This window comes from Stomoxys calcitrans, chromosome 2 (assembly GCF_963082655.1).
Source record: "Stomoxys calcitrans chromosome 2, idStoCalc2.1, whole genome shotgun sequence".
Classification (NCBI taxonomy): Eukaryota; Metazoa; Arthropoda; class Insecta; order Diptera; family Muscidae; genus Stomoxys; species Stomoxys calcitrans.
Window position 1 is genome coordinate 49,171,117 of NC_081553.1, and position 25,975 is coordinate 49,197,091.

General features: G+C 34.9%; 1 protein-coding gene across 1 annotated transcript in view; it reads right to left on the reverse strand.

Moving 5' to 3' along the window:
* LOC106091085 (cation-independent mannose-6-phosphate receptor) overlaps positions 1 to 25,975 on the reverse strand; it is a 376,815-nt gene that overhangs the window by 199,364 nt on the left and 151,476 nt on the right. Inside the window, exons 12-13 of the mRNA XM_059363767.1 lie at positions 8,287 to 8,466; positions 3,179 to 3,302 (exon numbers count right to left, since the gene is read on the reverse strand). Coding sequence (XP_059219750.1) covers positions 3,179 to 3,302; positions 8,287 to 8,466 — 304 coding nt within the window. The remainder of the gene's footprint in view (positions 1 to 3,178; positions 3,303 to 8,286; positions 8,467 to 25,975) is intronic.

Genomic DNA, 25,975 nt, shown 5'->3' on the forward strand with positions numbered 1-25,975 from the left:
TAAGGACCCATTTGGACTATATCTGGCAATGATGTTGAAAGAAACAAAACGTGGAAGGTATAAAAATAGAAACGAAAACTTACTTATCAGCAACATATTCTGCCGAGCCAATTTAGATAGGGAGAGAAAAATCCAATATTATACAAGAAAACAGTTAAATCCGGAAGCCATGACAAAATGCCACGTGCAAAATTTCAGCCAAATCGGGTAAGAATCGGATACGAATTGCGCCCTTTGGGGGCTTAAGAAGTAAACTCGGAAGATCGGGTTATATGAGAGCTATGACAGGTTATGGAGCAATTCAAAACATATTTGGCAAATATATTGAAGGTCATAGGAGAAGTCGTTGTACGAAATTCCAACCAAATCGGATAAGAATTACGATCTCTTATAGCTCTAGATGTATGTTCGGTAAATCGGTTTTTATGGCAGCTATATCAGGTTTTGACCATATTTAGCACGGTTGTTGGAAGTCATATCAAAATACTTCAAACAAAATTTAAAATAAATCGAGAGAAACATTTCGCCCTCTAGAGACTCAAGAAGTCAAATCGGGAGATCGGTTTATAAGGGAGCTATATCAAAACATGGACAAACTGACCAACACTTACAAGAAGTATTTGTGCAAAACTCCAAACAAGGCGCATTACTCCTTTGAAAGTTAGCGTGATTTCGACAGACAATGTCAAAAGTTAAAGGAGATGTCGTTGTACGAAATTCCGACCAAATCGGAAAAGAATTGCGCCCTTCAGAATCTCAAGAAGCCAAGATTCGAGATTGGTTTATATGGGAGCTACATATACCAAAGAGCATAAACGTAGAAAGGTCTCCGGGGGGTGAGCTAAGTACCCTCCAGAATAGTTCCCGACAAAATTTACTACTTTATATGCTTCTCAAATTTGTTCAGCATCCACATGTGTTTCACGAAAAATATCAGTTTGGTGAGGTTTGCATGTCGGCGGCGTCATCAGGCCATACTTCTTCGTCGAAGATGCCAATCAGCACCATACCGTGAATGGACAACGCTACTGATTATTTTTGGCCTGAATTAGAAGGTATGGACCTGGATGGTGCCACAGCCACACAGCATACGTAGGATTTGTTTTATTAAAGAGAAAGTTCTGACCCTCCCCCTTACCATAATTATCAAAAACGCCAGATCTCGGAGATGCGTGCACCGATTTAAGCGAAAATTTCTATGCCACCTTACGGTACACCAAAAACGCGAAATTGGTAAAAAAAAAATTTTTTTTGGGTCAAATAACCCGGGGGGAGGCCCCATCCTAAAACCCACCCGAACAGACATGAGTACCGATTGGAACAATATGGGTATCAAATGAAAGGTATTTAAGAGTAGAGTACGAATTTGGTATACAAATGTCACTCAGGGGGGTCCCCACCCCCAAAAAACCCCCCAATAGGACTTTTTCACCGCTTTGGGCAATATGGGTATCAAATATAAGGTATTTAAAAGTAGAATACGAATCTGACATAAAAGTTTTTCTTTTGGTGTCTGAGGCGCCCACCTCTTCCCACTTCTCCCCACCCCCAAAACCCCCTAGCAGGACATATTTACTAATTGGGACAATATGGGTATCAAATGAAAGGTATTTATGAGTAGAGTACGAACTTGGCATAAAAATGGCACCCTATGTGGGGGGGTACTCCACCCCCAAAAACACCACCCAACAGGAGACTTTTACCGCTTTGGGCAATAATGGTATGAAATGAAAGGTGCAAATCTGACATAAACATTTATTGATTGGTGTCTGAGGGGACTCCCCAACCGCCAAAACACCCCAGCAGGACATATTTACTAATTGGGACAGTATGGGTAGGAATTTAAAAATATAGTAAAAAACTAATATAAAAAAAATATAGTAAAAAACTAATATAAAAATGTATTCCTTGTTTTTTGAGGCATACATACCTTCAAACTGGACATATTTGTGGATCATGGCAAAAAATGGCTTAAATCTGATATCTATTTCATGGCCAAGTGTTTCAGGAACGACTCATCTCAGAGATTTGGTTTTCAAATGGAAATATAGACTACTAATGACAATATTAGGCTCAAATGAAAGGTATTTGAGACTAGAACACGAATCAGATATGGGGGGGGGGGGTCCACCTCACCACCAAAAACCCCCTTATACCGGGCATATTCACCGACCATAGCAATAAAAGGCTCAAATGTAAAAAATTTTGGCAGTAGAGCACCAATATGATGTCCACATTGGGATGAAATATCTGAAAGCCCGAACCAGCACCACCAAACAGGACTATTTCCCTGACCGTGTCAATATAAGGCTCAGATAAAATAAGAGAGTGAAAGAAGGCACAGCGGAGCGGGCGCTGTCCAACTAGTTTCCTATAAATATTGGGTTGCCCAAAAAGTAATTGCGGATTTTTTAAAAGAAAGTACATGCATTTTTTATAAAACTTAGAATGAACTTGAATCAAATATACTTTTGTTACACTTTTTTTCTAAAGCAAGCTAAAAGTAACAGCTGATAACTGACAGAAGAAAGTATGCAATTACAGAGTCACAAGCTGTGAAAAAATTTGTCAACGCCGACTATATGAAAAATCCGCAATTACTTTTTGGGCAACCCAATAGGAATTTTTCAGAAAAAATTTAGTACATAACTAATCTGTAGACAATTTTCTCTAAAATACAAAATGTTCATTAAATTTTCTACAAATTTTTCAACAATTTTTGTGATTAGTATACTTAAGTCTTAAATACCAAAAACATCTCAGAATTCTCATACCACTACTCCTTTGTCATCAATAGGTTAGGGGTAAGTAGAAATCAACTTGAAAGTTATTTCCAGGAAATGTTTGTGCCAAACGGAAGTTTTTTCTACCTAGGCGGAAAAGGAAATTAAATTGAACGAAAAAACCAACTGAACTCAAGTGAAACACGTGTGAGACTTGAATAAAAAGCTTAAGTCTAAGACATGTTGTTTTGTTCTTTTGGTATTTCTCGGTTCGCTCTAATCCTTGGCAAAAAAAAAATAAATATAAATATTTCGTTGAATAAACATAAAATATTCATTTGCCAAAGAAATTCAAAGGACTGCTGACAGTAAGGACAGTAAGGATGTAAAAAAAAACATCAAGCAGAAAGGATTTCCCAAAAAAAATGCAAAGAAAACATTGAGTAAAAACTTACCATATGAATCACAGGAACCTTTGGTGGTAAAGAAGAGATTTACCAAACCTTGACTATAATCCGTGACAGCCTTGTGATGGGAGTCACAAAGGTCTAAAGTAAATTCACCCGAATTTGAGTTAACCTGAAAATACAATCAGCAGAAACCGGAAGAAGAAGCAAAAAAAAAACAGTTATAAAAAAAACTAAAGAAATTGGCTCATACTCTTTAGGGCTTGGGCCTCTTAAGTGAGGCATGAAAAAAAATAACATTCCCCATCCAATCAGTAACACCAAAATTTTCAGCAGCAGCAAGCAAAGAGATATGCAAAATTTCCTCAAAGGTTTTTTACTCTTGGTTTTATTTTTAAAATAAATTTCCAAAGTAAACATTGTAAAAATTATATCCTGGAAGTTTCATTTAAAAAGAAGCACAGTGGGATGAGAATAAAATAAATAGCAACATTTTCTGAAAAACTATTATATAACCAATAAGGAAGGGCAAAAGTCGGGCGGTGCCGACTGTATAATACCCTACACCTATCCTATAAGTTAAATGTGGGTATTTTGATGGACCTCGGTAGATGTTTCCAGATGGGTTATTAAACAATCCGTATCGAATTTCGAGCAAATGTGTTCGAAATGTAATAACTTCGGTTGACAAATGACAACATTATTGCAAATTACCCAGAATCTGACGAACATATACATAGGAGCTATATCTTAATCTGAACCGATTTCCACTAAACTTCTTAGATATTAGATAGTAGTCGTCGAGGAAATCGATGTGCAACATTTGGTTCAAAATGTATCAAAAAACGAGCTTGCAGTGGCTCTTGGAAAGAAAATCGGACGATGTACATATATGACAGCTATATCAAAATCTGAACCGATTTCTATGAAAATCACAAGTAATGTCGAGAGTCATAAGAAAATCTTTCCTGCCAAATTTGGACAGAATCGGTTAAAAAATAAGCACTTTATTGCAATACTAGCCGAACCGGGCCCGCCCCGCTGCACCTTATTTAACTCTCTTTTATCTTTTAAGGAGAAAATCGGTTTTGTCGTTTTTCAGTCTACACGGAACAAACAAACCGAGTCCCATATATCCGTTATTGGTTAATGTGCCCATTTTGGGCGTTTTTGTGGGGGTGGAATAACCCCCTATACTTCGACATGAATTTGTATGCCAGATTCGTTATCTGAATGCGGATATCAGATTCACGCCATTGTAGCCTATAACGCTGTACACGTTCGAATCCTGGCGAGAATATCGGGCAAAGCGGTGTTTATCCCTACTTAATGTTGGCGCCATTTGCGAGGTACAATGCCATGCATGGTCATTTAAAAAATTTTCCCCAAAGAGGTGTCGCACTGCGGGACGCCGTTCGGATTCGGCTATAAAAAAGGTCCCTTATCATTGAGTTTAAACTTGAATCGGAAAGCACTCATTGATGTGTGAGGGGGAGGGATGGCATTTCAGACATTTCGACTCAAAAATGGATATCAAATTCGTGCTGCACTTCCAAATCCCCATATGCCTATTTGGGCGAATGGCGTACCCCCTTTACTTGGACCTAATGTTTTATGCCATATTTGTAATCTACGGCCTAATACTTTTCATTTGAGTCCCATATTGACATAAACTTCGAATATTTCTGTTTAGCGGATTTTTGGGGTTGGCGGGGCCCGCTGGGTACTTGGACCCACATTTGAATACCATATTCGATTTCTGGTCTCCAATACCTTTCATTTGATACCCTTATTGTGCCCTTCGGACTACTTTCGGATATGGGTGGCGTTTTCGGGTGAGGGGGTGGGTCCCCCTCCACGCGATATTTACAAATTATATAATCTATGTTTCTTTCCAGACAAAATTACACAATCTGTGAGGATTTTAAGAAAATCGGTCATATAGTCATAAGAGGTCCAATGAAGTTTTTGAGTGGTGGCGTGACCCTCTATACTTCGATCGGATTTTTTATGCCAAATTCGAAATCTACTCCCGAATACCTTTCATTTGAGCCCCATAGTTAAATGAATGTCCAATATGTCTGTTTAGGGGAGTTTTGATGTTGGGGCGGCCCGATGGGTACTTAGACTCAAATCTTAATACCATATTCGTATTCTCCTCTCCAAAACCTTTCATTTGATACCTAAATTGTCTCGATCAGTTCACTTTTGGTTTTTGATTTTGGTCATAAGGGGGAGGGTCCGTCCCCCTTCCGATAGCGAAAAATTAGATGGCCTATGTTTCCTTCCAGACCAATCTACACAATATACGAAAATTTCGAGAAAATCGGTTCTTCCGTTTTTCAGTCTATACGGAACAAACAACCCGAGTCCCATATATCCGTGATTGGTTAATGTGCCCATTTTGGGCGTTTCTGTGGGGGTGGAATAACCCCCTATACTTCGACATGAATTTGTATGCCAGATTCGTTATATACTACCGCATACTTTTCTTTTGATACCCATATTGTCCTTTTCGGTCCACTTTTGATTTTGGGCGATGTTTTTGGGGTAACGGCCTCCTACCGTTATCAATAGATTATAAAGCATATTCCTACTTCCTGACCATATTCGTAATCTACTCCCGAATACCTTTCATTTGAGTCCCATATTGTCATGATCGTCAAATAAACATATTTTAAAGGGTTTTAGGGCTGGGGCAACCCCCCAGGTACTTGGACCCAACTTTTTATAATGAAATTCGTACTCTACTCTTGAATACCTTTCATTTAAATCCCATATTGTTCCGATCGGTCCACTTTTATTTTTGGGTAGTACTTTTGGGGTAAGGGGAAGATTTAACCTTCCTGCCGAATTTCGACTGAATCGGGTAACAAATGAACATTTTATTGCATTATTACAGCAAATCGGACGAACATATATATGGGAGCTATATCTAAATCTGAACCGATTTCTTCCAATTTCAATAGGTTTCATCTCTAGGCCGAAAAACATTGCTGTATCAAATTTTAAGACGATGGGGTGAAAACTGCGACCGGTACTTTGTACACAAACATAATGTGGACACATGGACAGACAGACAGACGGACATAGCTTAATCGAATCAAAGGGTCTATCTCTCTTCCTTCTGGGTGTTACAAAACAAATGCACTAAGTTATAATACTCTGTACCACAGTAGTGGTGTAGGGTATAAAAATGTTGCGCTTTGTTTGTTTGTCTTAAATTTTCATGAAATTTTCACAGATGCTAGAGTTAGAGATGCTGGTGAAAATAGGCTACTTAATTTTTTGATATCCGAAGGGGGGAGCGGACTCTCCCCCATACCCAAATTTTCAAAGACGCCAGATCTCGAAGATTGGACCACCGATTTAAGCGAAATTTTGGATGTCACCTTATGGTATCCCAAAAATACGAAATTGGTATAAAATTTTGAGATCAAATAAGCTGGGGGACGCCCCATCCCAAAACCCACCCGAACGGACATGTTCACCGATTGAGACAGTATGGGTATCAAATGAAAGGTTTATAAGAGTAGTGTACGAACTTGGCATTAGAATGTCAACCTAAGTGTCGGGGGGAATCCCCCACCCTCTAAAACACCACCCAAAAAGGACCCTTTTAGAGTTTTGGACAATATGGGTATCAAATGAAAGACTGACAAAAAAAAATGTGTTCCTAGGTGTGTGAGGGGCATTTACACCTCCCAAAATCCCCACCCAACAGGACATATTTACAAATTGGGACAATATTGAAAGGTATATGGAAGTTGAGTACACATCTGTTATAAGAATTTGGTCAATGGTGTCTACGAGGCCTTCCCAATCCCCAAAACGGGCACGAATGTCAAACGTTACAAAATGGATATCAAATGAAAGGTCTTTGGGGCACGATGCTGATATTTTTCAGGGCTAAGTGCGGGGGTGGCTGCCCCACTTTACATACCCCTCCAACTGGACATATTTGTAGACAATGGCAAAAAGGGGCTCAAATCTGATATCTGTTTTATGGTCAAGTGTTTCAGAGACGCCTAACCTCATAAACTCCCCCTAAACCACACATATATATGTAGCTCAAATGTGGTGTTTGGGAGTGGAATATAAATCTGATATCCACTTTCGGGGCAAAGGGTTTGGCTACTCCAATCCCCTAAGAGAATGAAGTAGATCTTACATTCAAACAGTAAGGGGCGCACCCTCCCCTTACCCCATTTTCATAAATGCCATATCTCGGAAATGGATGGGGCAATTTAAGCGAAATTTAGTTTGTTTATAATAACTGAAAAACAGACATTTGTTATCCTTATTAAGGGTGGGATATCTAGGGGCGCGGTGCCACCTCCAAAGCCCGCCGAATGGAAATATAAACTAATAAAGACAATATGGGGGTCAAATTAAAGGTATTTGAGATTAGAGCACAAATCCTTACCCCCAAAAATACCCCTATACCGCCCGTTCGGAGTCGCCTATAAAAAGGAGGTCCCTTTTCATTGAACTTCAAAACTTGAATCGGACTGCACTCATTGATATGTGAGAAGTTTTGCCCTGTTCCTTAATGGAATGTCCGTGGTCAAATTTGCAATTTGCAAATAGTGTTTTGATCGATAGGTTGTCGGCTTAACCAACCATAGCAACATAAGGCTCAAATAGAAGGTATTTTGGAGTAGAGCACCAATATGATATCCATATTGGGGTGAAATATCTGAAAGGCCGTACTAGCACCCCCAAACAGGACTTATTTCCTGCCCGTGCCTGTATAGGGCTCAGATAAAATAAGAGAGTGGAAGAAGGCGAAGCGGAGCGGGCCCTGTCTAGCTAGTTTACTATAAAAAGCAAAATTGGGGAAAGTTTACTATAAATAGCATATTTGGGAAAATTTACTGTAAATGGCAAATTTTCTTAAAAAAAATTCCAATTTATAGTAAAATTGGAAATTTTCCAAAAATTTACTATAAATTGGAAAATTTCTGAAAATTTCCTATAAATAAAAAATTTTTTGTTATAGCTTACTCTTTCCGATATTATCCCACTGTGTATCACACGGTACTGACACCTCTCTTTAATGCCATGGCTACTGAATTCTGGACAGTTTGGATGGGTGGTTGACTACTCTGGCATGTGGTCCATGGAAAAAATGTGTAGCACCATGGTTTACTTACCTTTGTCTTACCCCCATTGGCAAAGGAGGCTTTTTTTAAATTGTATCTGACATTCAGCTCATCATTCATTATTTCGCAGGTATCCTCATTGAAGGAGCACATATGCGGTGGGCAAATAACATTCGTTGCCCATGTGAATTGGTAATGACAATCAGCGACTGCACGTAATTTGGGCACACCCTGAAACAACGAACAGAGGGAAAAAATAAGTAAAATGATGAGAAGAGATAAAATAATAGAAATGTTAAAATCAGCACTCCAGATGAGGAGATTTTTGTGCTCTTCAAAGAGGCACGAAACTCCTGTTGCAGTAGAACTTTGGTGAATAAGTGATAAGTCCTTGAGTTGGCTGAAAAGTCAACTCTGAGGCAAAGCGATTGCAGAGTGTCGCCAAAAAGGCTTATACAGCATTAGTAAGGATTTTATTCATATTTTATGTAAAAATATTTTCAACGCAAAAAGGCCTGTTTGGGCTTCTTGATCCGTAGTAAAGTTTATATAGCTATGTGAAACTTGTTTATGCGGAATTAAGCCACTGTGCGAATGTTAATTAGTGTCAAGTGCTTGGGAGTTTGAAGAAAACTTCAGATTCCACGTAGGCGAATAATTAATAGAAGCAGCAACAGCTTTAGATGGATGAAAAAGCGGGGAACAGCATTTGGTTTTAAACAAGGTCCTTAAGTTTATAAGAAATTTAATTTATATCAAGTTGATGAAAAAGAAGGACAATACAAATAAATAAACAAAATAAAATAAAATAAAATAAAATAAAATAAAATAAAATAAAATAAAATAAAATAAAATAAAATAAAATAAAATAAAATAAAATAAAATAAAATAAAATAAAATAAAATAAAATAAAATAAAATAAAATAAAATAAAATAAAATAAAATAAAATAAAATAAAATAAAATAAAATAAAATAAAATAAAATAAAATAAAATAAAATAAAATAAAATAAAATAAAATAAAACAAGTAAAAGCGTGCTAAATTCGTCCGGACTACTTAGTTAATCCAAAGTAGCATCTGTTTGCCAGTATTATTCTTCGCTTTATCTCAGAACTGGTGTCATTAGTTTCAGTTACGGCGTTGTCGAGGTAGGTAATGTTGCTGACTATCTCAAAGATGTGGTTCTCAACTTTCTCCATTTTCTTAATCTACTCGGTTGTACAAGGCGTTTTGGGAGTTGAAACCATCCATTTCGTCTTATCTCCATTTGCAGCCATATCCATTTTCACTGACTCTCTTTCTTGTGTATAGGACATAGATCCAATCATCGGGTATGCGTTCTTCTAGCCAGATTGCGCAGATAAGCTGATGCATACGCCTTATCAGCGTGTCGCCTCCGGTCTTAAATAGTTCAGCAGGTAACCCGTCGGCTCCTCCTGCCTTGTTGTTCTTTAGTCGAGTCACTGCTACTTGGACCTCATTCTGACTAGGAGGTAAACATTCTATACCATCATCAGGGATTGGTTCTGCGGTATCCTCTTCGCCGCCAACGTCAGACACCAGCAGTTGGATAAAATGTTCTTTCCATATCCTCAACATGTTAACTGTGTCAGTTACCAGATGTTCTTCTTTGTCTCCGCAGGACGAGGTGCCTGCATCAAAACCACCGGTTTGATGTTTAATTCTTTGGTAGAATTTCCGCACTTCATTCTGACTCCTGTATATCTCAATTCGCTCACACTCATGTCTTTCAATTTCATTTTTCTTTCTGCGGAATAGACGTCTCCTCTCTCCTTTTCTCCCGGTACCACTCATTCATCTGGCGCGTTGCTACTGTTTGCAGGGTCCACGCTCCCTGTGAGGACGCAAAACTCGACCTGATGAGAAAGATGGACATACCCCAGCTCACAAAGGCGACGGTCTTCATCAAGGGATGGGGCAGTAAATTTGCGACGGAACGCACATTGGAATTCTAGGGCAAGCAAAAACAGGGTTTGGTCACAGAGAAGTGGGAGGTTATTCACAGGGAGGAGAAGGAGGAGAAAACTCTCCTCCGTGACGACTTTGGCTAAGACTAAAGGCATGACGCAAGGCAGTCTTTTTCAAGATTGGGAAGACTAGGAAAGGCAGAAATCCTCATACTGAGACATCAGGCCGTGCAGTGGCAGGTGACTCAATACCGCCCTCTCTCAATATTGGAAAGACAAAAATAAACAAAGATCCTAATACTTAAATATCAGGCAGTGCATTGGCGAGATACCCTACGCAGCCTTACAAACAGGGACACGGCGGAGGACCCATCACCGACTTCAAGATTCGGAAGACTAGGATAGGTCATAATATTAAAACATCAGGCATACAGCGAAAGGAGTCCCAATGCAGCCCAACGAACAGGGAGAAAACGGCCATAATCTACCCCCAAGAAGCCTACCTCCATCACCTACCCCCAAGAAGCCCGTTTACTTAGGATTTGGAAGACTAAAATAGGCAAAGATCCTAGTATAGGAACATCAGGTGGTACAGGGACTGGAAACTCAACACAGCTTAACGAACAGGGACCCAATTATGGAATCATTACTGTACTAACTACCATATTTTTTTTGCCGCAGCGAAATCAATCAGCCTTAACCCATTACTGGACGTTATCTCGTGGAGGCTAAACTTTCTGACTGTTGGAACAAAAATGTCTTCCTTCCCTATCTTCGCATTGAAATCTCCCAGAACAATTTTAATATCGAGGGCAGAGTAGAGGGCATATTCGCTCTCTAGGTGCTCGTAGAAAATATCCTTTTCTACCGTCGCACAGTGGGCCAAATGGCAAAAAAATTGGAAATAAGTCTACAACTTTTTATCTGTTGATTTTAGCCATACAAAATGTTCTAGACATTTGTAGAGGAGGACATAGGCTTTCAGAAAAGTGCTGTTGTTGGTCCATATCTTTAATACAGGGTGAGCTACAGGGTGTGAAAGTTGACCACTTTTGACTTCTCCAAGCTTCTGGGGGCCATAACTTTTGATCTACTCAACCGATTTACATGATTTAGGACTCTAGAGAAAGAGCTTGACAAGATCTAAAAAACTTATGCATAAAGTACCATGCCATCGTGTACTGTTAAGGAGTTATGAATTGTTTAATTTTAAAATATGAAAATTTGGCCTTGGTTTTTTTCAGTGTTTTTTTAATAACTCCGTCAATTTTAAAGCTATAAACTTCATACTTCACACAAATTATGCCAGCATATGTGTGCATAAAATACAAAAGGAATCACGTGAATATCTTTGGCGGTTTAAAAATGGCATCGTTTTCAATATGAAAAATATTTTTTTTGTCAAAAAATTGCAAAATTTTTCAAAAAAGATACTCCCATTTCCTTTAAGTTTTCGCAAACTTTGGCCGTCAAAGCATTATCATTTCTTTCCATTTTCACAAAGTCGAGGTATTAAGAAAAGTTTTAAGTGCTAATTTGGCTAATTTCGATATCAAACAACACCGTTATCTTAAGACCAAAATGGCCAATTTTTTTACTAAACTTCAAAAGTTTCTCACTGGAAAAAAAGTTCCACGGGGATTTTTTCGCTTTTTTTGAACTTAAATGAAAGCTTAAAATGTTCCCAACATTTTAAGGTATGTCTCGCCATATCCTAGCCATAAATGAGATCGTAGCGATCAAAATACTGAAAAAAGTCAATTTTCAAGTAGTGCTATATTCATTGCTAAAAAACAAGTATTACGTCACATTTTATTGCAAAGATGTTAAATAAACTTTTATTTGGTAACACTTCTTCTACAAAACACAAAAAGAATCATGGAAATATCTCTATTCTATTCCATTTTATGGAACCGGCAATAAAAAAGTCAATTTTTCAAAAAAGTCGAATTTCCCAAATTTTGTTTTTGTTGTCCTAATTGCACATGACACACTATAGCCATATTTACGCAACATACCTTATCGTAAAGGAAATTTTCATACCTTTCCAACGATGTATAAAACATTTCTCAACTCGGATTCTATCTAAAATTCATTTACACTTCATTAAACTCTATATAAAAATGTCTATTTGTGAAATGGAACCTTATATGGGGCCTACACTAAAACATTGATAGATTTGCCCAGGGTTTACAATACAAATGTGTTAGAATAAAAAAATGTCTCCTGCCAAAGTTTAAAAAAATTGGAATAAAAATATGTGTTTTAGAGCGAAAACACTTCGCATCGGCGTGCGTTTGTATAGTACCTACATCTATTTTTAATGTAAGCTGATGATTTTTGAATAAAAAGTAACCTAGAAATATACCTGCATATATATATATATTTGTGTTAAGATTTGATGCAGACAAATGTTACCTGTTTCGCTATGTCGAATTCCCAGGAAATCCACCGTATCAATGAATGTGAAAAAACCTACCCATAAAAAATTCATTGTCATTTTTTTTAACCAAATTCGAGTCCAGGTAAATAATTATAGAAGAGTAAGTAAAAAGAGGCACTTTGGACCCCTTTTTACGATTGCGTCTGATACCTGAAATGGGTCATTAATTGTGAATATATTGCATAAATATTTGAACAAAATCCAAATTTTCTTCATTATATTTTGTAGAGGCGTAAAGGACATTTATAAGTTATGGAAGTCATACTGAAGTATTCCACTCTTTCGAAAATTGTATGGGACATCAAAAATGATTCCAAATCATACACGGAGTCATTTAAGGAACTTGTTTACACTTTGGACCACATATATGGAATAAGGCTAAATAAAGACGCTTTAGACAAACTTGAAAAATTCTACAAATCATTTGAGAGAAGGTTGCCAGAATGTTCATTCGCAAAAATCAAGTTTTTCAAAATGTATGAGAAGTGGCTGAAATCGGATCTACTTATTGAAATTAAACCGCTGATTCCCGGCCGGCCTAGCAAAGCATACGACGAAGTTACGGAGAAAACCAAAAAGAAAAAACAAGAGGAACTATTGGCGGCACATCCGCCAAATTTAATAAAAGATACGTTCAAAACAGCATTGTTAAAAACACAACCAAAAAATGTTGGACGAATTGTCGATGTTTTACCATTAGCATCTCCGAAAAGGGTAAAGAGAATGGTAGAAAGTATTCCAACTCCAAAATCGACTACAGAATTCACGGAGGAAGATGCACTGGCCCTGATTTTGAACCTAGGCCTCTCAAGAAACAAATACTCAACAATGAGGAAGGCTCTTCGTGAAAAAGGATGGGGTTGTTTACCCTCAAAACATAAATTGTACAACACCAGGACGAAAATGGTGCCATCAAATATATACGTGGACGAATTAAAAGCAAGAGTGAAACTTGCTGATCTTGTTGAAAATACAGCTGTTAGAATTATTTCTAATTTTACTGAAGAACAGTTGAACACATGTAATAATTCCGAAGTGGTTTTGATCAGCAAATGGGGTTGTGATGGATCATCTGGATTTTCCGAATATAAGCAACAAACAGAAATAGATACCAACTTCGCATCAATTTTCATGGCATCATTAGTACCATTGAGAATGAGATTGTACAAGGACCAATCTTCATCATCGAAAGAAAATGCATTTCAAGATATATGGATAAATAGAACACCTGGGTCAAAATATTTATGTCGCCCAATTCGGTTTGAGTATACAAAGGAAGACCGGAACACAACACGATCTTTGGTGAACGAAATAAAGGAAGAAATTGCTGCATTACCCATGATTGTTATAAACCAATTGGGAAGAAATATAAAAGTTTCGTTTCAACTACAACTCACTATGATCGATGGAAAGGTGGCAAACGCATTAACTGGCGTTATGTCCAATTGGAGATGCAATATTTGTGGCAAGAAGAATGGGCAATTCGAGGACAAGTCTGATGAAAATTTAGTAAACGAAAATGCGCTCAATTTCGGTATTTCGCCCCTGCACTGTAGAATTCGATTCATGGAGTATTGTTTGCATTTATCGTATGACCTTAAATATCGGACTAGCCCTGGAAACCGCGATGTCTCTGCTAGAAACAACCAAGATCTTCACAAAATGAGGCAGGAAGAGAAGAATCGAATCCAGTTGGAGTTTAAACAAAAGGGACTTATAATAGATAAACCTCTTTACGGATACGGAAGCACAAATGATGGCAACTCGGCAAGGCGGTTTTTTGAGGACCCCGTATCGACATCTAAAATAACCGGTCTTGATGAACACTTGCTAAGACGATTCAAAGTGATTTTGGCTGTAATCAATAGCAAAAAGATGATAAATTCAACCAAATTTGAAGCTTATAGTAATGACACAAAAAACATTTTATCTGATTTATATTCGTGGAAAGCTTTAACACCGACAGTACATAAAGTCTTACATCATGGCAAGGAAATTGTGGAATACAACATACTTCCGTTAGGAGAACTTACAGAAGAAGCTCAGGAATCCCGTAATAGAGATGTTAAACAGTTCCGGCTTTTCAATACCCGAAAGAGCACCAAATTTAACCAAAATTATGATTTACTTCAATATTTATTGTTATCGTCTGATCCGGTACTATACAGCATCAGAACTAAATGGCTACCAAAAATATGTGACGATATAGATAAGGACGATCCCGATGCCATTCAAATTAAAGAGCTTTTAAATTTTGATACCTTAGATTATTTGGTAGAGAATAAAATCAAATAATACAAAACTAAAATGCTTTTTTATTTTGGGAGTAGCTAATATACATATAAACGCACGCCGATGCGAAGTGTTTTCGCTCTAAAACACATATTTTTATTCCAATTTTTTTAAACTTTGGCAGGAGACCTTTTTTTATTCTAACACATTTGTATTGTAAACCCTGGGCAAATCTATCAATGTTTTAGTGTAGGCCCCATATAAGGTTCCATTTCACAAATAGACATTTTTATATAGAGTTTAATGAAGTGTAAATGAATTTTAGAGTAGATAGAATCCGAGTTGAGAAATGTTTTATACATCGTTGGAAAGGTATGAAAATTTCCTTTACGATAAGGTATGTTGCGTAAATATGGCTATAGTGTGTCATGTGCAATTAGGACAACAAAAACAAAATTTGGGAAATTCGACTTTTTTGAAAAATTGACTTTTTTATTGCCGGTTCCATAAAATGGAATAGAATAGAGATATTTCCATGATTCTTTTTGTGTTTTGTAGAAGAAGTGTTACCAAATAAAAGTTTATTTAACATCTTTGCAATAAAATGTGACGTAATACTTGTTTTTTAGCAATGAATATAGCACTACTTGAAAATTGACTTTTTTCAGTATTTTGATCGCTACGATCTCATTTATGGCTAGGATATGGCGAGACATACCTTAAAATGTTGGGAACATTTTAAGCTTTCATTTAAGTTCAAAAAAAGCGAAAAAATCCCCGTGGAACTTTTTTTCCAGTGAGAAACTTTTGAAGTTTAGTAAAAAAATTGGCCATTTTGGTCTTAAGATAACGGTGTTGTTTGATATCGAAATTAGCCAAATTAGCACTTAAAACTTTTCTTAATACCTCGACTTTGTGAAAATGGAAAGAAATGATAATGCTTTGACGGCCAAAGTTTGCGAAAACTTAAAGGAAATGGGAGTATCTTTTTTGAAAAATTTTGCAATTTTTTGACAAAAAAAATATTTTTCATATTGAAAACGATGCCATTTTTAAACCGCCAAAGATATTCACGTGATTCCTTTTGTATTTTATGCACACATATGCTGGCATAATTTGTGTGAAGTATGAAGTTTATAGCTTTAAAATTGACGGAGTTATTAAAAAAACACTGAAAAAAACCAAGGCCAAATTTTCATATTTTAAAATTAAACAATTCATAACTCCTTAACAGTACACGATGGCATGGTACTTTATGCATAAGTTTTTTAGATCTTGTCAAGCTCTTTCTCTAGAGTCCTAAATCATGTAAATCGGTTGAGTAGATCAAAAGTTATGGCCCCCAGAAGCTTGGAGAAGTCAAAAGTGGTCAACTTTCACACCCTGTAGCTCACCCTGTATTAAAGATATGGACCAACAACAGCACTTTTCTGAAAGCCTATGTCCTCCTCTACAAATGTCTAGAACATTTTGTATGGCTAAAATCAACAGATAAAAAGTTGTAGACTTATTTCCAATTTTTTTGCCATTTGGCCCACTGTGCGTCGGGGCATGGGCACAAATAAGGCTGATGTTGAAGAATTTGGTTTTTATGCGGATTGTGGCTAGCCTCTCATCCACCGAAGTAAAGCTGGAGACAAGGTGCTTCAGTCTCCGACTTACCACAAGTCCACAGCCAAATTCATGCCTCGTGTTATGGCAACTATAGTATAGTTCGTCACCGTTCGGTGTTGTAGTGACGCCATTCCCAGTCCATCGCACTTCCTGTAAGGCTGTAGTATCTGCCTTAAACTTCTCTAATACATCCGCCAGCGCGTATACTGCACCTTCTCTATAAGGAGTGCGGACATTCCATGTGCAGATACGCAAATCCTGGTCCTTTTTTTCGTTTTCGTGGGTCGTCAACGTTGGGGGGGAGTCCATTTTTACTATTCCAATGTTTCTCATAATTTTTCGGTGGCGGGTTACTGGCCCAGTGCCCCAACCGCATGGGTTTTGTGGAATTGCACATGCATCCCTCGTTGTGGCGAGCCGCTTCCTCCAAGATCCCACGCTCGTCTCCAGCTGCCCCTAACCTGGGAAGAGACGCTAATGTTGGCCATTGCTTATTTGAAGGCGCCAATACACGCCTTGTCATCTCGGGTATCATTGGCACTCAGTATTCAAATAAGAGCCAGCGCCACCTGACTCCTCACTGAGACTCTCCTCTGGAAAATCGCTGACAGCCCGCGGCCACCATCCGAAACCTGTGGACGCGCCCGGTAGCTTCCCACGGGTACCGATGGACACCACACAAGTCGGAGCTCAAAGTTCCAGCCTGTGTGGTGCTCATAGTTATCCCGTGTGGGCCGAGAATCTTTATACAATCCGCAAAACTAAATTTACAGGCGATAAACCAAAAGCTGCAAAATGAATCCTCACAAACTGCCGTTAGAGTTGCTTAAGGACTCTTACTTACAGTTTAAACGCCCTTTTTAATAGACGTTGGCGTTTTAGTAATCCACCCCATTAATGCATTAAATTTATTGTGATAACCACCATCATATATTCATTAACCGCAAGATACATATCTAAGTGCAGCAGCATGAAGTGAATAGATTCTCCCCTCTTTCCCGTTAACCATCTGAGTCTTTCCTTTAATGGTATGAGAAAACCATTTTAAATTGTTTCACACACCATAAAAAATTATGACAATAATAATAAAATGTCAGCATTTTTCTTTCTTTTCTGCATCTTTAGTGACCACTTTCCTTGAACTAATCCCCCACAAGACGTGGCTTGCTATCATCTTTTCCCTTTGGGTGCTTGGAATACAAAGGAGTTTTAGACAAATGGATGGATGCATGCAATTGGTGTTGCCATGTTTGGAAGAAAATTTCAAGAAAATCAGGATGTCGCAAAAACTTTTAGGAAAATTAAAACTTCTCGCAAGATATACGTTGAAAATATGATTTTCATATAAAGTTTCGTGGAAATTTTATTTTAATTAAAATTTTCGTCGAAATTGAATTTTTATGGAAATTTTAGTAATTTTACTAATTTTTAGTAATTTGACAAAATTTTAGTAATTTTACTAAATTTTAGTAATTGTACTAAATGTACTTAATTTTAGTAATTTTAATAAAGTTTTAGAAATTTTCCTATATTATACTATTCTTCCTAAATTTTTTTAATTATACCTAAATTTATGGAAATTTCTTAAGCTTTAGTAATATTTCTTAATTTTAGTAAATTTTCTTATTTTTCATTTCATTTTAGAAATTAGTAAAAAACCTGGGGGGACGCCCCATCCCAAAACTCACCCGGACCGACATGTTTAACGATTGGGACAATATGGGTATCAAATGAAAGGTATTTAAATTTTACTAATTGTAGTAAATTTACTTAATTTTAGTAATTTTAAAAAAGTTTTAGTAATATTTTAGTAGTTAGTTAGTTTAAGTAATAATTTTAGTAATTTTCCTATATTATACTATTCTTCCTAAATTTAATCAATTTCCCAAAATTTTTTGAATTATAACTAAATATTTGTATTATACCAAAATTTTTGCAAATTTCTTAAACTTTAGAAATTTTCCTTAATTTTAGTAAATTTTCTTAATTTTAGTAATTTTTCTTAATATTTGTAATTTTCCTAAATTTTGTTTGGTAGCGGACCCTCTCCCATACCCCAATTTTCAAAAACGCCAGATCTCGGAGACGCGTGCACCGATTTAAGCGAAATTGGTAAAAAACCTGGGGTGACGCCCCATCCCAAAACTCGCCCGGACGGAAATGTTTAACGATTGGGACAACATGGGTATCAAATGAAAGGTATTTAAATTTTAGTAATTGTAGTAAATGTACTTAATTTTAGTAATTATAAAAAAAATTTTAAAAATTTTCCTAAATTATACTATTCTTCCTAAATTTTATCAATTTCCCTAATTTTTTTGAATTATACCTAAATATTTGTATTATACCAAAATTTTTGCAAATTTCTTAAACTTTAGAAATTTTCCTTAATTTTAGTAAATTTTCTTAATTTTAGTAATTTTTCTTAATATTTGTAATTTTTCTTAATATTTGTAATTTTCCTAAATTTTGTTTGGTAGCGGACCCTCCCCCATACCCCAATTTTCAAAAACTCCAGTTCTTGGAGATGCGTGCACCGATTTAAGCGAAATTGGTAAAAAACCTGGGGGGACGCCCCATCCCAAAACTCGCCCGGACGGAGATGTTTAACGATTGGGACAATATGGGTATCAAATGAAAGGTATTTAAATTTTACTAATTGTAGCAAATTTACTTAATTTTAGTAATTTTAAAAAAGTTTTAGAAATATTCCTAAATTATACTATTCTTCCTAAATTTTATCAATTTCCCTAAGTTTTTTGTATTATACCTACATTTTTGAAAATTTCTTAAACTTAAGTAGTTTTTTTTAATTTTAGTAAATTTTCTTAATTTTAGTAATTTTTCTTAATATTTTCCTAAATTTTGTTTGGTAGTGAGGGTCCACTATACCCCATACCCCAATTTTCTAAAACGCCAGATCTCGGAGATGCGTGCACTGATTTAAGCGAAATTGGTAAAAAAAAAACCGAGGGGGACGCCCATCCAAAAACTCACCCGGACGGACATGTTTAACAATTGGGACAATATGGGTATCAAATGAAAGGTATTTAAGAGTAGAGTGCGAATTTGGCATACAAATTTCGCCCAAAGTGCTCAGGGGGGTCCCCACCCCCAACATACCCCCCCAAAGGACTTTTTTATCACTTTGGCAGTACGGGTATCAAATGAAAGGTATTTAAAAGTAGAGTACAAATCTGACATACAAATGTATTCCTTGGTGTCTGAGTGGTCTCCGCACCCTCCAAAACACCCCCACACGGACATGTTTACCGATTGGGAGAATATGGGTATCAATCGTAAGGTATGTAAGAGTAGAGTACGAACTTGGTATACAAATTTCACCCAAAGTGTTCGAGGGGGTCCCCCCAAAAAACCCTCCATCAGGTTTCTTTCACCGCTTTGGGCAATATGGGTATCAAATAAATAGGTATTTAAAAGTAGATTAAGAATCTGATGTACAATATGTATTCCTTGGTATTTGAGGCGCCTCCCTAACCCCCAAAACCCCTCATCATGGCTTATTTACCAATTGGGACAGTATGGATAACAAATGAAAGGTGTCTGGAAGTTGAGTACTCATCTCCCCAACTCCAATAACGCCTTATTCGGGCATGTGTCCAACGTCATAAAATGGGTATCAAATGAAAGGTCTTTGGGAGTTGACTACGAATCTGGTAAACATAGAGGATAGAGTCTGGGACTGGCCCACCCACTAAATGAAAAAAGGTCTATGTCAGTAGAGTCCGAGTCTAATGTTGATATAAGCATTCAAGAATCTGGGTCACCTTTAGCCGTATTGCCCAAGCGATGCCGTTGGACATGTATATCGCGACAATAAAGGACTGAAATAAATTGTCTCTTGGGTCTTAGCGTCGGCGGGAGCGACTATCTCCTCCCAATAAAAACAACACCAAACTGTCATGTAGGACCACCGAGAATATATTGTACTCAAATCAAAGGATGTGTACCGATCAGTATAGAATAGGACACCAATAAAAGGTCTTTGGTAGTAGAGAACCCTTTTTACACTCAAATTGGGATAGAGACAGAGAACCTACGGATCTTTAAAAATGTGGTATCCCAAGTGTGGTAGCTTTGAAATATGATTTTGAATGCAGATAACCAAAGCAAAGAAATGAATTAGTGAGGATCTGAATGAGATCCGTTGCGCTGAATATCTTGAAAGCCACTTCAAAATGCTTAGCATAGTAGGGCCAAACAAAATCCACCCACGAACTTAGATACCCCTTAAAGTGGATAAATTTGTGGATTATGACAATAAAGGGCTCAAATCTGATAACTGTTGTATGGCCAAGTGTTTCAGGGACGCCTCACCTAAACTCCCCCTAAATCACACATATATACCGACTATAGTAATATGTAGCTCAAATGCGATTTTTGGGAGTATAGTATGAATTTGATATCCACTTTCAGAGCAAAAGGGTTTGGCTACTTCAATCCGACCCCAAAACCAAGCGTACCCTCAGTATCCTGAAACAGGACTTTCCTGACTGTGCCAATATTGAGCTCAGATCAAAATCAGAGAGTGAAAGAAGGCGTAAGGGAGCGGACCCTGTCCATCTAGTTTTCTATAAAAATCGAATGTTGAGGAAGTTTCGAATACTGTGGAAACCACATTTTAATGAATTTTTTTTGGAAAATATCTCCTTTTTTTCATTATCCGGAAATTTAAATTTTCTATATTTTGTGTAAAAAAATGTCGAATTTTTTTTTTAATTTTTAAAATTCTTGCAAAAAATTTTAATTTAGACCAAATTTAAAAAATATTTTTTTTTAATAATTTTAATCTTTTACCTTTAAGAATCATATACCCTGGCAACTCAACTTTTATAATAACTGGCAACCACTATAAAGAAATGGCAGCATACAGCACAAAAAAAATAACAAGTGTCCAATGAACTAATGAATTTGTGACGTTCCCCAGCATAGAGAAGCCACATTGGAGGTCAGTGGAGTGGAACATCAACGCCACGTTCTATGCAGATGCCAAGTGCTGCAGTCACATGCTGATAAAAAGGATGTCGTAAACTTACACCCCATTTCTTGTGGCTTTGGTGCATCATCAACAACTGATGGACGGACAGAGGGACGAGCAGTCTTTAAAGGACATTGATATCAATGCCCTTTTATATTCTCAAGGCAAAGATGGAAACAACCCTGAAGAATAAAAGCAACTCAACAATGCAAGCATACAATTCACATTTAAAAGAGAAAATATTCCAAACAAAACAAATGAAAAATACAAAACTAGGAATGGAAAAATATTTCGTGTATGCGAATAAAATAGCCGCTGACAGAAGCATTCAACGAATCAAAAGCACCACAGGTGGCATACAAAACAAAAGCTACAAAACAACAAGAACCTAGAAATATGCTAGAACCCCAGGATATATTCAAAAACAAGTGAAAAACAAACAGAAGAACACACACACTCACACGCTCAATGCCATTGGCAGTGGGCCAACAAAAGCACAGAGGAACAAAGATTAACACTTTTAAACAAGACAAGCTATAGAGATAGGAGAAAGGGGAAACTCGATAAGAAGCCTTTTGCAAAAGGTGAAAAAAACTTATTTTCCGTAAAACGAATAAAAGTTAAAAGAAAAATTCTTCTACTTTCACAAAAAATTTCGCCGATATTTTTTCCTAAATTTTAGAAATTTTCCTAAAGTTTAGTAATTTACTAAATTTAAGTATTTTCCAAATTCCGATTTAAGTTCCAGCCCAATGATAAGAAAACTCATTTTAATAAACGAGTCTGAACGGCGTGCTGCAGTGGGACACCTTTTTGGGAAGAAGTTTTTGCATGGCATGGCACCTCACAAATGACGCCAGCATTAGGAGGGAATAACCACCGCAGAAAACAATTTCCGATATTCTCGCCTGGACTCAAACCCAGGCGTTCAGCGTCAGGGGCGGAAATGCTAACCTCTGCGTTACGCTGTCCTCCATTTTAGCAAGATATCCCATAGAAATTTGATTTTCGTAAAAGTTTTTCAAAGTTTGATTTTCTTAGAAAACTTTCGAAATTTGATTATCATTGAAAATCTGAACGAAATTTGATTTTCATGCAAAGTTTCGGTGAAGTTGATTTTTATTTGAAACTTTTCTCGAAATTGGATTCTCATGGAAACACTTGTAATTTTCCTGAATTTCAATAATTTTCCCATTTCTTCTAATATTCCTAAATTTTAGTAATTTTTCTAACTTTTAGTATTTTTCCTTAATTTAGTCTAAATTCGATTTTTACATAAAATGTCGTCAAAATTTGATTTTCAAAAAAAAAAATTTTAAATGGATTTTTTAGGAATTTTTGTCGAAATAGGATTTTCATGCAGTAATTTTCTTAAATTTTAGTAAATTTCCTAAATTTCAGTAATTATCCTAAATTTTAGTAATTTTTCCAAATTTTAAAAAATTTTCCAATTTTTTAAATTTTTTTTAATTTTCCTAAATTTCGTAGAAGTTGGATTATCTAAGAAAATGCTTTCGAAATTTGATCTTAAATAAAATCACATTGAAATGTAATTTTCGTGATATTCTTGTTGAAATCTGATTTTTGCGGGATATCCCATGATAATTTGATTTTTAAAGAAAGGAAATTAAGTTTTTATATAAATATTGATTCTCATAGAAAAACGCGTTGAATTTCATTTTTCCCAAATCCAATCTACGATTTAAAAATTGTCCTAAAATTTATAAATGTTCCTTAATTTCCAAAATTTAAAAATTTTTCCAAGATTTAAAAATTTTCCTAAAATTAAATAAAATCGTTAAGTTTAAATGTTTTCCTAATATAGAAAAATTTTCTTAACATTCAAAAATTTTCCTAAAATTTACCTAAAATTAAGAAATTTTCCTAAAATTAAAAAATTTTTCTAAAATTTAAAAATTTTCCTAAAATATAAAAATTTTCATAAAATTTAAAAATTTTCTTAAATTTAAAAATTTTCTAAAATTTAAAAATTTTCTTAAATTTAAAAATTTTTTTAAATTTAAAAGTTTTCTTAAATTTAAATTTTTTTTTAAATTTAAAAATTTTCTTAAATTTAAAAATTTTCCTAAAATTTAAAAATTTTCCTAAAATTTAAAAATTTTCTTAAAAATTAAAAATTTTCCTAAAATTTAAAAATTTTCCTAATATTTAAAAATTTTCCTAAAAATTTAAAATTTTTCTTAAGTTTAAAAACTGTCCTAAAATCCTAAAGTTTAAATGTTTTCCCAATGTAGAAAAATTTTCTTAAAATTCAAAAATTTTCCTAAAATTTTAAAATTTAAATAAAATTAAGAAATTTTCCTAAAATTAAAAATTTTTTCCTAAAATTTAAAAATTTTCTTAAATTTAAAAATTTTTTTAAATTTAAAAATTTTCTTATATTTAAAAATTTTTCTTAAAATTTAAAAACTTTCCTAAAATTTTAAAATTTTCCTAAAATTAAAAAATTTTTCTAAAATTTAAAATTTTTCCTAAAATTTAAAAATATTAGTAAAATTTAAAAACTTTCCTTATATTTAAAAATGTTCCTAAAATTTAAAATTTTTCCTAAAATTTAAAAATTTTCTTAATATTTAAAAATTTTCTTAAAATTTAAAAATTTTCTTAAAATTTAAAAATTTTCTTAAAATTTAAAAATTCTCCCAAAATTTAATTTTTTTTTAAAAATTTAAAAATTTTCCTGCAATTTAAAAACCAAAATTTAAAATTTTTCCTAAAATTTAAAAAGTTTCCTAAAATTTAAAATTTTTCCTAAAATTTAAAAAGTTTCCTAAAATTTAAAAATTTTCCTAAAATTTTAAAATTTTCCTAAAATTTAAAAATTTTCCTAAAATTTAAAAATTTTCCTAAAATTTAAAAATTTTTCTAAAATAAAAAAAATTTTCTTAAAATTTTAAAATTTCCTTATATTTAAAAATTTTCCTAAAATTTTTAAATTTCCCAAATATTTAAAAATTTTCTTAATATTTAAAAATTTTCCTAAATTTAAAAATTTTCCCAAATTTAAAAAATTTTCCTAAATTTAAAAATATTCCTAAAATTTAAAAACTTTCCTAATATATAAAAATTTTCCTAATATTTAAAAATTTTACTAATATTTAAAAATTTTCCTAATATTTAAAAATGTTCCTAAAATTTAAAAATTTTCCTAAAATTTAAAAATTTCCTAAAATTTAAAAATTTTCCTAAAATTTAAAAATTTTTGCTAAAATTTAAAAATTTTTCTAAAATTTAAAAATTTTCCTTTAATTTAAAAATTTTCCTAAAATTTTAAAATTTTCCTAAGATTGAAAATTTTCCTAAAATTAAAATTTTCCAAAAATTTAAAAATTTTCCTCAATTTTAAAATTTTCCAAATATTTAAAAAAAAAAAATTTATTCTTTCTTAAATTTAGTAAGTTTCCTAAAATTTAGTAAATTTCGTAAAATTTAATAAATTTCCTAAAATTTAGTAAGTTTCTTAAAATTAAATAAGTTTCCAAAATTTTAATAATTTTCCTAAAATTAAGTACGTTTTCTAAAATTTAATAAGTTTCCTAAAAGTTAGTAAGTTTCCTAAAAGTTAGTAAGTTTCCTAAAATTAAGTAATTTTTCCTAAAATAAAGACATTCTCCAAAAATTTTATATGTAACCCAATATTTACTTATTGTAAAAAAGTCATCCATATTAGCTATTTATAAAATTTTTTATCGATAAGAAATATTATTTTTTTATTTTTTTTTTCTGGCTATTTTTAATCCACATTGTCATATTTCCTTGCAGCAAATGCAGCGCCCCAGTAATTTCGCCTCGTAAAACACTCGTGTACACCCAACGCATTAAAGCTCTCAACACTTAAGTACCCTATGCGAACAATAAAAAGGAGGGATTTCGAAAGGACTCAAACCCCCAATGTATGGCCGCTCCAGAGTATGGTGGTGTTAAGCAATCCAAAATACGCGCAAACGAATGAGTGAATGAATGCAGGAAAGCGGTGGTAGCGGTGGCGGGCATGACAACAATGCAGCACAGAAACACAAATTGCAGACAAAGTGTCAACAACAGTGAAATGTTTACTCATCGGTGGCATTGTTGGGCCAAGGACCTGTTTCCCTCCTTTACATATCCCCCATACATACTTTCACCCCACTTTAAGAGTAGAGAGTTGTAGAGAGAGGGCATGGGGGTTGTGGTGGAAAATATGAAACAGAAGGAAGATGTGTTGTGTTTACATTGAGGCCATACCGTCATACTACAGATAACTGTAGTTGTGATTGTTGGCTTCTGTTATGAGTCCCCAGGAAATGGAAAATCAACCGCAGTCCCTAAACGGAGAGCAACAACGACAACAACAACACTGCTGCTCAAGCGAATAAATTACAAAAACACCAACTCCAAATGACATACAAAAACTGACAGACAGACATATTGACAGCTCAACATAGCACAGAGCACAGAGAATAATGGGTATTGTTTGCCCCTCTGTCTCTCTCACACTCTCTCTGTTGCTTGCTCTTTAACAC